Consider the following 13,874-nt stretch of genomic DNA (forward strand, 5'->3'; position numbering starts at 1 on the left):
CTCTCTCTCTCTTTCTCTCTTTCTCCCTTTCCTTCTCTCTCTCTCTCGCTCCCTCTCTCCCTCCCTCTTTCTCTTTTTCCTTCTCTCTCGCTTTTTCCTTCTCTCTCTTTCATTCTCTCTCTCTCTCTCTTTCCTTCTCTCTCTCTCCCTCTAGCTCTCACTTTTTTCTCTCTGTTCATCAGTGGAGGCTGCTGGGGGGGAGGACGGCTCATAATAATGGCTGGAAAGGAGCGAATGGAATGGCATCAAATGTATTTGATACCATTCCCTTAATTCCGCTCCAGCCATTACCACGAGCCCGTCCTCCCCAGTTAAGGTGCCACCAACCTCCTGTGGTGTTCATACTGCTGTAACTGCAAGCTGCTGTAGAATAAATGTTCCCACAGTGTGAACCACACCTCTCAGGCCTTGTTTCATTTCAACAACCATCACTTCACATCTACAGCGCTAACTGAAATCCTTTTGGATGTGGCTGCCCGTTGTGGAGCTGTGTGTATGGTAATGAGAAGTAGCACTGAGATGCTAGTGTGACACGGAACCTCAGGCTGTGCTGTGTCCATGTCACCACTCTCTGTGTCCATGTCACCACTCTCTGTGTCCATGTCCAGCTCATGGCCTAACCTCCTCACTGCAAGCCCACAAAACAAGGGGTCGTGTGTGTGTGTGTGTGTGTGTGTGTGTGCGCGCATCTTACTGATTCTACAGGAGTGAATTCAGTTGTGTCTAGATCATTTTTCAGTAAGTCAGACAATAGTTCCCAGTTCTATGTGCTGGTGCATGTGACCGTTCTAAAGACCTCTCTCTTTCTCTCCTTGTTCCAGACGGATGTGATGCACCAGAGTGTGTTTGATCTGATCCACACTGAGGACCAGCAGGAGTTTAGGAGGAACCTCCACTGGGCTCTCAACCCCCCGGTCGTGCCCCAGCAGGTGGAGTCACCCCCAGGTCAGTCTTACACTGCGTCTCACTGTCTATCCCGGGCCTACCCACTTTCACAAATCTGTCCAAAGCCACTGTGAGCCTTTCACATTACTAAACCTAGCAAAAAAAGGTCAAAATCAAAAGTAACAGTCAGTATCTGGTGTGGCCACCAGCTGCATTAAGTACTGCAGTGCAACTCCTCCTCATGGACTGCACCAGATTTTCCAGTTCTTGCTGTGAGACGTTACCCCACTCTTCCACCAAGGCACCTACAAGTTCCTGGACATTTCTGGGGGGAATGGCCCTAGCCCTCACCCTCCGATCCAACAAGTCCCAGACGTGCTTAATGGGATTGAGATACGGGCTCTTCGCTGGCCATGGCAGAACACTGACATTCCTCTCTTGAAGAAAATCACGCACAGAACGAGCAGTATGGCTGGTGGCATTGTCATGCTGGAGGGTCATGTCAGGATGAGCCTGCAGGAAGGGTACCACATGAGGGAGGAGGATGTCTTCCCTGTAACGCACAGCGTTGAGATTGCCTGCGATGACAACAAGCTCAGTCCAATGATGCTGTGACACACCGCCCCAGACCATGACGGACCCTCCACCTCCAAATCGATCCCGCTCCAGAGTACAGGCCTCTGTGTAACGCTCATTCCTTCGACGATAAACTCCAATCTGACCATCACCCCTGGTGAGACAAAACCGCAACTCGTCAGTGAAGAACACTTTTTGCCAGTCCTGTCTGGTCCAACGACAGTGGGTTTGTGCCCATAGGCGACGCTGTTGCCGGTGATGTTTGGTGAGGACCTGCCTTACAACAGGCCTACAAGCCCTCAGTCCAGCCTCTCTCAGCCTATTGGGAACAGTCTGAGCACTGATGGAGGGATTGTGCGTTCCTGGTGTAACTCGGGCAGTTGTTGTTGCCATCCTGTACCTGTCCCGCAGGTGTGATGTTTGAATGTACCGATCCTGTACAGGTGTTGTTACACATGGTCTGCCACTGCGAGGACGATCAGCTGTCCGTCCTGTCTTCCTGTGGCGCTGTTGCAATTTATTGCCCTGGCCACATCTGCAGTCCTCATGCCTCCTTGCAGCATTCCTAAGGCACGTTCACGCTGATGAGCAGGGACCCTGGGCATCTTTCTTTTGGTGTTTTTCAGAGTCAGTAGAAAGGCCTCTTGAGTGTCCTAAGTTTTCATAACTGTGACCTTAATTGCCTACCGTCTGTAAGCTGTTAGTGTCTTAATGACCGTTCCGCAGGTGCATGTTCATTAATCGTTTGTGGTTCATTGAACAAGCATGGGAAACAGTGTTTAAACCCTTTACAATGAAGATCTGTGAAGTTATTTGGATTTTTATGAATTATCTTTGAAAGACAGGGTCCTGAAAAAGGGGCGTTTCTTTTTTTGCTGAGTTTAGCTAGCGATGTATGTTTGATGCTTTGTTGCAAATGTACAGATGGCATACGTACAGTATATATGCCATACTGAAATTGAATTTGTGGAAGGGGCTGAGATGAACTACTAGCAGAAAAAAACAAAAGATAAAATGGAGATGCTTTGTTTCAGTATGGTAGTTAGTCGTAGTGAAGTCGTTGTTTAACTTTAAAGTGACACGTACAGTGACAGCATACACCACTGGTTGACGTTCACTACTAGCAGAAAAAAAAACATGAAAACATGATCAAACGAAGAACTGCAATGAGTCAGCCTGAAGTCACTTAGACCCAATGGGTTAACTTTTCCCTAAAAACAGCTGACCCCAATTTCACCCATCTGAGCTCTGTACATAGAGAGAAGGTGATGAGAGGGAGAGAGAAAGAGCATGGAGAGAGAGAGAGAGAGAGGAGGAGGAGAGAGAGTAGAGAAGATGGAGAAAGGGAGGTGACCTTTATCAGGCACTCCATGACTTGCAGGGTAAATGTTAGAACACACACACGGCCGTCTGTTTTAATTAGGCAGGGGTTAGAGCTAGCTACCGTAGCGTTACCGTGGTACTGGAGAAGAGGGAGGGACAGACTGGAGCTACACACCCACACACACACATAAGTGCACGCACACACACATGCACATACACACACTCACCAAACATAATGTAGGAGCATCTGGACCCTGTTCAACTCTGTTCAACAGACATATTAATAGACCACAAATGAAGTAGGCATTGAATATAGTAATTTGACTTGGTCCTTGACCTGTTTCTATTCCTCAGATGGAAAGCCAGTCCCCAGCTCATCCCTGGTGACCTATAACCCCGATCAGCTGCCTCCGGAGAACTCCTCCTTCCTGGAGAGGAACTTCGTCTGTCGCTTCCGCTGTCTCCTCGACAACTCCTCTGGCTTCCTGGTTCGTAACCAATCATATTCCTCCTCTCTCAACCTCATATGCACAGGAGTACTGGAGACTGTCTCCTTTTAGGAATATTATTCTTGCAATGATGTTTGAGCTCATGTTCGAGATTTGCCCTCCATTGAAGACAGCTATTGTTGGACATATGATCTGTGTAAGCGTGGATATAAGGGAGAAAGCGTGTAAGTGTCTGTGCGTGCAAGCATCCTTACTTCCGTGTGTACTGCATTCTTGCTTGAGTGTGTACGTCTACAAGTGTGTGTGTGTCAGATCACACCTCGAGATATCAGCTTTATTAGAAGAGAGTGTTCCTGCCTACTTTGCCGCTGTGACTGTGTCCCATGACTGTACTGAGGGAGGCTGAGCCGTACAAGAACAAAGGCCTGGGAATACCCAGACACTTCTAGTCTGGCCCCTGGCGTGGGGTGTCCCGACTCCCGCCAGAGATCCTCAGAGGTAGGCGCTTTACCCCCCCACCCCCCTTATCCCAGAGCTACCCTCCACTACTGACCCCTGAACTACTGAATCCCCCTATGCCCCCCCACCTATCCTCCCTCTGCAGAACTCTGAGCATTCTACTTTCCAGGGCTACCTCCCCCATTCAGACCCCTAACTCCCACTTCCTCTGCCCCCCCCCCCCCCCCCCCCATCACCCCTCTCCTCAGAAGCCCAGTGGTGTGAGACCAAAGGATGCTATTTTCTCCCAGCTAGAAAATACAGGGCTGCCGTTCACTTCTGACTCCTGCACCCCTACCTCCCCCTATCCTTCCTGGCCCTACCACCCCTTTTCTCCACTTCTCCATCAAAAGCCCAGCACTCTGAGGCCAATGGAGACAATTTTCTCCCAGCTACAGTAGCTAGAGAGCCATAGAGAGCCTATTAGCCTGGTCAGCGTGGTGTCGTACCACTTCAGACCACGGCGGGATCAGAAGCCACTACCCACCCTCAGTAATCCGTCTTAAAGAACCACAGGGTCGTGGGGAAAAGGGCTTTAATCTGCCTTCTAGAGGAGGAGAGCACCCAGAGAGGAATTTGCTTAGTCAGAGTAGCTCGAGGACTCCCAAAGGGCTCAATCTTCTCCTCAGACTAAAGGGTTGTGCTGGATACCACAGGGACAGAGAGAGAGAGAGACAAGAGGACAGAGCCAGAGCACATTGACTGGGCTAGAACACAGTAACATACAAGTAAATGTATTGCTGTAGGGGCCTACAGTATAGTCCGTGTGCAGTTAGTATAGCGTACTCAGAGAGCTGTGAGGGATATCAGCCTGTGCTTGCCGTTAAAGCTGGCATGCAGAGCTCATGGTGGTGGCGTGGGTGTGTCATAGTGGGCCCTCCTGCTTGGTGAGCAGAAGGGGGAGACCCCTCGCCCCCTCTCCTGCGCTCTTCCTAGCCTCTCCGCCTCACCGGTACAGAACGTGACCATGCAGAGTAGCGGGGGGCTGGTGGTAGGGGAATGGAGGGGGAAGGGAAGGGAAGAGGAGAGTAAGATCGGGGTACTTCCCAACTCTGTGGAGGTCATTTGCGTGAGCGATAAGCCCAGGGTCTGCCTCAGTCTAATTTCCATAGCATTGTTTTGGTAGTCCTATTGCTATTTGAGGGTAGATTCTTGACATCATTGCACCTTGCCTTATGCCCAGCAGGATCAATTACATTTAAAAAAAAAAAAAAATTATTTCACCTTTATTTAACCAGGTAGGTTAGTTGAGAACAAGTTCTCATTTACAACTGCGACCTGGCCAAGCTAAAGCAAAGCAGTTCGACACACAACAACACAGAGTTACACATGGAATAAACAAACATACAGTCAATAATACAGTAGAAAAAGTCTATATACATTGTGTGCAAATAAGGTAAGGGAGGTAAGGCAATAAATAGGCCATGGTGATGATGTAATTACAATATAGCAATTTAACACTGGAGTGATAGATGTGCAGAAGATGAATGTGCAAGTAGAGATACTGGGGTGCAAAGGAGCAAGATAAATAAATAAATACAGTATGGGGATGACGTAGTTGGATGGGCTATTTACAGATGGGCTATGTAAAGGTGCCGTGATCTGTGAGCTGCTCTGACAGCTGGTGCTTAAAGTTAGTGAGGGAGATATGAGTCTTCAGCTTCAGTGATTTTTGCAGTTCGTTCCAGTCATTGGCAGCAGAGAACTGGAAGGAAAGGCGGCCAAAGGAGGAATTGGCTATGGGGGTGACCAGTGAAATATACCTGCTGGAGCACGTGCTACGGGTGGGTGCTGCTATGGTGACCAGTGAGCTGAGATAAGGCGGAGCTTTACCTAGCAAAGACTTGTAGATGACCTGGAGCCAGTGGGATGGTGTATGAAGCGAGGGCCAGCCAACGAGAGCGTACAGGTTGCAATGGTGGGTAGTATATGGGACTTTGGTGACAAAACGGATGGCACTGTGATAGACTGCATCCAATTTGTTGAGTAGAGTGTTGGAGGCTATTTTGTAAATGACACCGCCGAAGTCGAGGATCGGTAGGATGGTCAGTTTTACGAGGGTATGTTTGGCAGCATGAGTGAAGGATGCTTTGTTGCGAAATAGGAAGCCGATTCTAGATTTCATTTTGGATTGGAGATGCTTAATGTGAGTCTGGAAGGAGAGTTTACAGTCTAACCAGACACCTAGGTATTTGTAGTTGTCCACATATTCCAGACACCTAGGTATTTGTAGTTGTCCACAAGTCAGAACCGTCCAGAGTAGTGATGCTGGACGGGTGGGCAGGTGCGGGCAGCGATCGGTTGAAGAGCATGCATTTAGTTTTACTTGCATTCAAGAGCAGTTGGAGGCCACGGAAGGAGAGTTGTATGGCATTGAAGCTTGTCTGGAGGTTAGTTAGCACAGTGTCCAAAGAAGGGCCAGAAGTATACAGAATGGTGTCGTCTGTGTAGAGGTGGATCAGAGAATCACCAGCAGCAAGAGTGACTTCATTGATGTATACAGAGAAGAGAGTCGGCCCGAGAATTGAACCCTGTGGCACCCCCATAGAGACTGCCAGAGGTCCGGACAACAGGCCCTCCGATTTGACACACTGAACTCTATCAGAGAAGTAGTTGGTGAACCAGGCGAGGCAGTCATTTGAGAAACCAAGGTTGTTGAGTCTGCCGATAAGAATGTGGTGATTGACAGAGTCAAAAGCTTTGGCCAGGTTGATGAATACGGCTGCACAGTATTGTCTCTTATCGATGGCGGTTTTGATATCGTTTAGGACCTTGAGCGTGGCTGAGGTGCACCCATGACCAGCTCTGAAACCAGATTGCATAGCGGAGAGGGTACGGTGGGATTCGAAATGGTCGGTAATCTGTTTGTTAACTTGGTTTTCGAAGACCTTAGAAAGGCAGGGTAGGATAGATATAGGTCTGTAGCAGTTTGGGTCTAGAGTGTCTCCCCCTTTGAAGAGGGGGATGACCGCGGCAGCTTTCCAATCTTTGGGAATCTCAGACGATACGAAACAGAGGTTGAACAGGCTAGTAACAGGGGTTGCAGCAATTTCGGCAGATAACTTTAGAAAGAGAGGGTCCAGATTGTCTAGCCCGGCTGATTTGTATGGGTCCAGATTTTGCAGCTCTTTCAGAACATCAGCTATCTGGATTTGGGTGAAGGAGAAATGGGGGAGGCTTGGGTAAGTTGCTGTGGGGGGTGCAGGGCTGTTGACCGGGGTAGGAGTAGCCAGGTGGAAAGCATGGCCAGCCGTAGAAAAATGCTTATTGAAATTCTCAGTTATAGTGGATTTATCGGTGGTGACAGTGTTTCCTAGCCTCAGTGCAGTGGGCAGCTGGGAGAAGGTGCTCTTGGGAGGAGAGGGCCATAAGACCCACCACACCATACTGACCTCGCATGAGAGGATACATGCCGAGAGGAGAGGAGGAGGAGAAGTAGGAAAAAGGAGAGCAGAGGAGGGGTGGAGAGAGTTAGGGAGAGGTTAGTTGAGAGGAGGAGAAGGGAGGACGAGGCCCAACTTAAACTCATCAATCAGAAGAAAGAAATGAATTCCACCATTTACCGCTCTCATAAACGTTGTGTACTATTTTTATCACATCTTTGAATTGTTGATGTAATCACTACAGAGGACTCAGAGCAGAGGACAAAGTATACAGTTACATTACAGTACTTTGGTGTGTTTTATCCCTTCCTTGCAATGTTCTCTAATCTTCAATGACTTCCGTCTCCCCCTCAAGGCCCCCTCAGCCTTGTACAATGTTGTGTCCCAAATGACACCCTATTCCCTATATAGTGCACAACGTTTGACCAGAGCCCTATAAACCCTTGTCAAAATCCGTGTGCTAAATTGGGAATAGGGTGCCATTTAGGACGCAGTCCAAGTCTCATCTGGTGTCATCAATTCCATCCTAAACATCATGCTCCTATTATATGAGGGTTATTACATACAGCATGTTGTATTGTATCTGACTCTAGTAGAAGAATAATGAACAAGTTAATTGAATCATTTTGCTGAAGTACTGGGAACTCTTAATGACATTTTCCCTCGAGCTTTCAACTGTTACAGATAGTAAAAGAGATGCGTGTGCACTAATGTTGATGTTTCTTTTGTTCCATTCTTGTTTTTATATGGGAAAATATTCAACATGACATTGTTGATTATAATAATGCCTGTCGTCTAGATCCTTGCACGGTTTTTGTTGCTGTTAGAATCCATCAACCAGTAGGCCATGAAATCTTAAGAGGCTACCGTTTGGCTCAGGAAAAAAAGCTATTTCTTCCTGTGAGAATGTCTTGCTTCGACATTCACTCATGCGCAACGTTATCTGAATAAAGATTGCGCTGGAGACTGACTTTGAGCAGGAGACACAGCCCCATCAATATTCCAGTAGGAGATTCAAGCTGTCACACAAATCAAGCTCAAAGAATTATGCTTTTGCTGGTTTGACAGTTGCGTGTCCCAGTGAATTGACACACGTACAGTAGTTTCATTAGTTCATCCTGGTCGTCTGGGCTGCAGTCTCTCTTTGACACACTGTTAGCTGACCAGCGCGTGCAATATTTGTTTCTGGTTCCGTGATTATTTGTAACCTAGTAGTAGAAAGTCCAGACCTTCATTAAATAAACAAAAGGTAATTTTTTTTTTTTCACCTTTATTTAACCAGGTAGGCAAGTTGAGAACAAGTTCTCATTTACAATTGCGACCTGGCCAAGATAAAGCAAAGCAGTTCGACACATACAACAACACAGAGTTACACATGGAGTAAAACAAACATACAGTCAATAATATAGTAGAAAAATAAGTCTATATACAATGTGAGCAAATGAGGTGAGATAAGAGAGGTAAAGGCAAAAAAAGGCCATGGTGGCAAAGTAAATACAATATAGCAAGTAAAACACTGGAATGGTAGATTTGTAGTTGAAGAAAGTGCAAAGTAGAAATATAAATAATGGGGTGCAAAGGAGCAAAATATATTATTACAGTAGGGGAAGAGGTAGTTGTTTGGGCTAAATGTATGTTCCCCAACCAGAACCAAATCTTGCGTGCTGGCCATGTAAACGAGAGACTAGGTCATTTGTACTGCTGTAGTAGCGTTCTATTCAACTACAGCCCTTCATTACAATAACAGAAGGTCCAGTATGTTCCTAACCTGAAGGTCCAGTATGTTCCTAACCTGAAGGTCCAGTATGTTCCTAACCTGAAGGTCCAGTATGTTCCTAACCTGAAGGTCCAGTATGTTCCTAACCTGCAGCTTAAGCAGAAATCCACAGGACAGGCGTGAACTCAAAAATACCGTCCCAGTGCACCTAGCGCACCTCAACTCTTAGTATTTGCCCAAAGCAAATTAGCTCTGATGTCCTGATGTTTTAACAGGGACAGAAGAAGAAGTTCCCTTTCATTAGCTCCATAACACTCATCACTGTCAGGAGAGGGACTGATGTGCTGCCGTGGAAACACGCAACGGCGAAGGAACAGAACATAACATGGCTCTCGAAGTATCTTCTCCGATCCATCCTGTCCTGTCCTGTCATGTCACACAAAGAGCTCAGAGCGAGCCTGACACTGACATGTCGTGCACGTCACATGTCGGTTACTTACTGTGAATGCAAATAAGTATTTCTGCCCCTCCAGCGAACTGTGCGACCTGCGTGCTCTGCTGTTCTGTGTTGTTTCTCATCAAGGTGTACCACGCATCCACGTGATGGAGATAGATGGATGCTTCTACTGTAGTGTATGTGCGTGTGTGTTTAATGTAGTGCAATGTAATGTAGTTCTACACTGTCCCTCTGGGGCTCTGGCAGGCAGGGGAGCAGGAGGGTCTGAAAGTTTTATCAGTCCAAAAGCCACAAGCAAAAGGTTCCCTGGCTTTTCTAATTAGCAATTTGATGAGCAGGGTTATGGCCTGCTGGGTTATCGCTGGGGATGACAGGGAATCTTGGATGTTTACAGTGTGATCGAAAGGCCCCCAGGCCTCCAGCCAGCCTAGCGAGGGACAGAGAGACAGGCTCAAAGACAGGCTCAGCCATTAAGACTGGTCTCTCTCTCTCTCCATCTTCCTCTCGCTCTCGCTCTCTCTTATCCTGTCTCTCTCTCTCTTGCGTGAAAACGAAACAGGCACTCTGAGTGGAGTAGGGAGAAGAGAGCACATGTGATATCATTTTCATTGTCACAGAGGCAGCAGAGGAATGTGTCATGCAGTTGAATGGGAGAGCGAAGGGAGAGTCCTAGTCTCTCTCTAGTCTAGACTGCTGCGGTTGGCAAAGGGAGATTGTTGGAAGCATTCACTCTCTCCTGACACTCCTCGGCTCTCATACAAATGAATAACATCCCCACTGTAGTATACAAACAGATATATAGCAAACCTGACTGACACAGAGCTCTGTTACATTTTTAAACGGTTCAGTTTTACAGGGGTATTGTTCATTCAACCTCTCACTGAAGGTGCAACGACTGTGAACCAAACGCTATTCCTCTAACCTGAGTGTGTGGTTTCTCTCTCTGTCCGATTTGAGTATAAAAATCATTCCAACCTACTATTTTCTATTTTATTATTTGTGTTTTATCCATCGATAAAGAGAACATGCTTAGTGTTTGCCATGTGTATCCTGTGTTGGAGTTATAATAGTCATTTATATCTGCAGTTGAAGTCGGAAGTTTACATACACCTTAGCCAAATACATTTAAACTCAGTTTTTCACAATTCCTGAAATTTAATCAGAGTAAAAATTCCCTCTCTTAGGTCAGTTAGGGTCACCACTTTATTTTAAGAATGTGAAATGTCAGAATAATAGGAGAGAATTATTTATTTCAGCTTGTATTTCTTTCATCACTTTCCCAGTGGGTCAGAGGTTTACATACACTCAATTAGTATTTGGTAGCATTGCCTTTAAATTGTTTAACTTGGGTCAAACGTTTTGAGTAGCCTTCCACAAGCTTCCCACAATAAGTTGGGTGAATTTTGTCCCATTCCTCCTGACAAAGCTGGTATAACTGAGTCAGGTTTGTAGGCATCCTTGCTCGCACGTGCTTTTTCAGTTCTGCCCATACATTTTCTATAAGATTGAGGTCAGGGCTTTGTGATGGCCACTCCAATACCTTGACTTTGTTGTCCTTAAGCCATTTTGCCACAACCTTGGAAGTATCCTTGGGGTCATTGTCCATTTGGAAGACCCATTTGCGACCAAGCTTTAACTTCTTGACTGATGTCTTGAGATGTTGCTTCAATATATCCACATAATTTTCCTGCCTCATGATGCCATCTATTTTGTGAAGTGCACCAGTCCCTCCCCACAACATGATGCTGCCACCCCCGTGCTTCACGGTTGGGATGGTGTTCTTCGGCTTGCAAGTCTCCCCCTTTGTCCTCCAAACATAACGATGGGCATTATGGCCAAACAGATCTATTTTTGTTTCATCAGACCAGAGGACATTTCTCCAAAAAGTACGATCTTTGTCCCCATGTGCAGTTGCAAACTGTAGTCTAGCTTTTTATGGCAGTTTTGGAGCAGTGGCTTCTTCCTTGCTGAGCTGCCTTTCAGGTTATGTCGATATAGGACTTGTTTTACTGTAAATATATATATACTTTGTACCTGTTTCATCCAGCATCTTCACAAGGTCCTTTGCTGTTGTTTTGGGATTGATGTGAACTTTTCGCACCAAATTACGTTCCTTTCTAGGAGACAGAACACGTCTCCTTCCTGAGCGGTATGACAGCTGTGGGGTCCCATGGTGTTTATACTTGCGTACTATTGTTTGAACAGATGAACGTGGTACCTTCAGGCGTTTGGAAATTGCTCTGAAGGATGAATCAGACTTGTGGAGGTCAACAATAAAATGTTACTCATGTCCAAGTTTGATAAATGATATGGAGGTCTTGGCTGATTTCTTTTGATTTTCCCATGATGTCAAGCAAAGAGGCACTGAGTTTGAAGGTAGGCCTTGAAATACATCCACAGGTACACCACCAATTGACTCAAATGATGTCAATTAGCCTATCAGAAGCTTCTAAAGCCATGACATCATTTTCTGGAATTTTCCAAGCTGTTTAAAGGCACTGTCAACTTAGTGTATGTAAACTTCTGACCCACTGGAATTGTGATAGTAAAATAGTCTGTCTGTAAACAATTGGTAGAAAAATTACTTGTGTCATGCACAAAGTAGATGTCCTAACCGACTTGCCAAAACTATAGTTTGTTAACAAGAAATTTGTGGAGTGGTTGAAAAACTAGTTTTAATGACTCCAACCTAAGTGTATGTTAACTTCCGATTTCAACTGTATCTATCTCTCTCTGACTTCCCAAACTGTTAAAAAAGAAAGATTGGGGTACATTTATTTATGTGTTCAAAATGTAAATGTTTCTGTTTTCTATCTAAATCCTGTTAATTAACTACATAACTATGATGCAATAAAGAAAAGATGGAACATCAGAATTGCATTTCACGCTACATCACTTATGACATCACAAATGAGTTAGTTCCCGGGAGTTTAAGTACATGACAGCTGTTCATTCACCTGTCATTCTGTGTTCTTGAGCTAGCTTCGATACGTGTGAATTAGGTTCAAAATCTCCAAAATGAATTCTTTGTATGTTGGTGACCTCCACCAAAATGTTACCGAGCCAGACCTAAACGAGATGTTTAGTGAGGCTGGACCAATCTTTTCTTTCCGTGTATGTAGGGATCGGGATACACACCGTTCCCTCGGGTACGCCTACGTTAACTTTTATCAACAAGACGATGCTGAGCGTGCCCTGCTCATGTTCAGCAATGATATGCTCCAAGGAAGATATCTGCGCATCATGAAGTCTGATCCTGACTGTACCCTGAGGAAGAGTGGGGTGGGAAACATCTTCATCAAGAACCTGGACAAGAAGTCTATAACAAACAAAAACCTGTATGAGACCTTCTCAGCATTTGGAGACATCTACTCTAGCAAGGTAGTTTGTGATGAGAATGGCCATTCCAAGGGTTATGGTTATATTCGATACAAGACCCAGGAGGCTGCTGATTGAGCCATCGAGAAATTAAATGGCATGTTAATGGATAACGAAAAAGTGTTTATCGAGCGCTTTAAGTCCCGCAAAGAGCGAGAGGAGGTGCTTGGAGCCAAGGCCAGAGAGTTCAACAACGTGTTTGTCAAGAACCTTGGCAGAGACACGAACGATGAGAAACTGATTGAGCTTTTTGGAAAATATGGACCAACCGTTAGTGTCAAGGTTATGAAAGACGATAACGGAAAGTCGAGTGGGTTCAGTTTCGTTTGCTTCGAGAGGCATGAGGATGCACAGAGAGCCGTGAACGAGATGAACAGGAAGGAGCTAAACGGGAGGCTGATATATGTAGGCCGCGCCCGAAGAAAGCAGAGCGCCAGACGTTGCTGAAACTCAAGTTTGGGCAGAAGAAGCCTGACTCCAAGGCCAAATACAGAGGTATAAATCTCTTTGTAAAGAACCTGGATGATGCCTTTGATGATCACCGTTTAAAAGGAAGGAGTTTTCTGCATTCGGAACAATCATCAGCGCCAAGGTGATGACGGAGAGCGGCCGCAGCAAAGGCTTTTGCTTTGTTTCCCTCTCCTACCCCGAGGAGGCCACCAAGGCTGTGACGGAGATGAATGGCCATATCGTGGGCACCAAGCCGCTTTACGTGGTCCTGGCTCAGAGCAAGGAACAGCGCCAACAATACCTGGCAGACAGGTACAAGCAGAGCGATGGTCAGTGTCATGGCAGTGCCCAACACCGTCATCAACTCCTACCAGCCTCCTATTCCACAGGTAAATCCAAACAAGAGTCCATGCAGAAAATCATTTATCTAACTTGGACATGAGTAATGAACATTTTATTGAGAAATGCTAACTTCGAATTCCATATAGCCTTTTACTTCAATGTGTACATTACACAGGCCCAGTCCCATGCAGCTGCCTACTACTTCAGCAACCGACTTGCTCAGCCGAGTTCAAGCCCTGGCATGATGCCCGTTCAGCGGATAGCAACTCAGGCCTTGGGCCAGCGCCCACATCATCCTGCCAGTGCAGATGCAGCCACTGCCATGAGCAAGCCTCAGTACAAATATATGTGATAGAATTAAATGTGCCTTAAATAAATACATAAGTACAGTACCATAAAGTGTACCAGCAATCAAT

At 46.0% G+C, this 13,874-nt stretch overlaps 1 protein-coding gene and 1 pseudogene across 3 annotated transcripts in view; both read left to right on the forward strand.

Annotated features, from left to right (window-relative positions):
• Window positions 1-13,874, forward strand: part of LOC115195978 (aryl hydrocarbon receptor) — an 84,318-nt gene that overhangs the window by 46,137 nt on the left and 24,307 nt on the right. For all 3 annotated transcript variants that reach the window (XM_029756384.1, XM_029756385.1, XM_029756386.1), the window contains 2 exons: window positions 822-945; window positions 3,139-3,272. In XM_029756384.1, coding sequence (XP_029612244.1) covers window positions 822-945; window positions 3,139-3,272 — 258 coding nt within the window. The remainder of the gene's footprint in view (window positions 1-821; window positions 946-3,138; window positions 3,273-13,874) is intronic.
• Window positions 12,307-13,579, forward strand: LOC115195980 (polyadenylate-binding protein 1 pseudogene; annotated as a pseudogene).

This window comes from Salmo trutta, chromosome 6 (genome assembly GCF_901001165.1).
Source record: "Salmo trutta chromosome 6, fSalTru1.1, whole genome shotgun sequence".
Taxonomy (NCBI): domain Eukaryota; kingdom Metazoa; phylum Chordata; class Actinopteri; order Salmoniformes; family Salmonidae; genus Salmo; species Salmo trutta.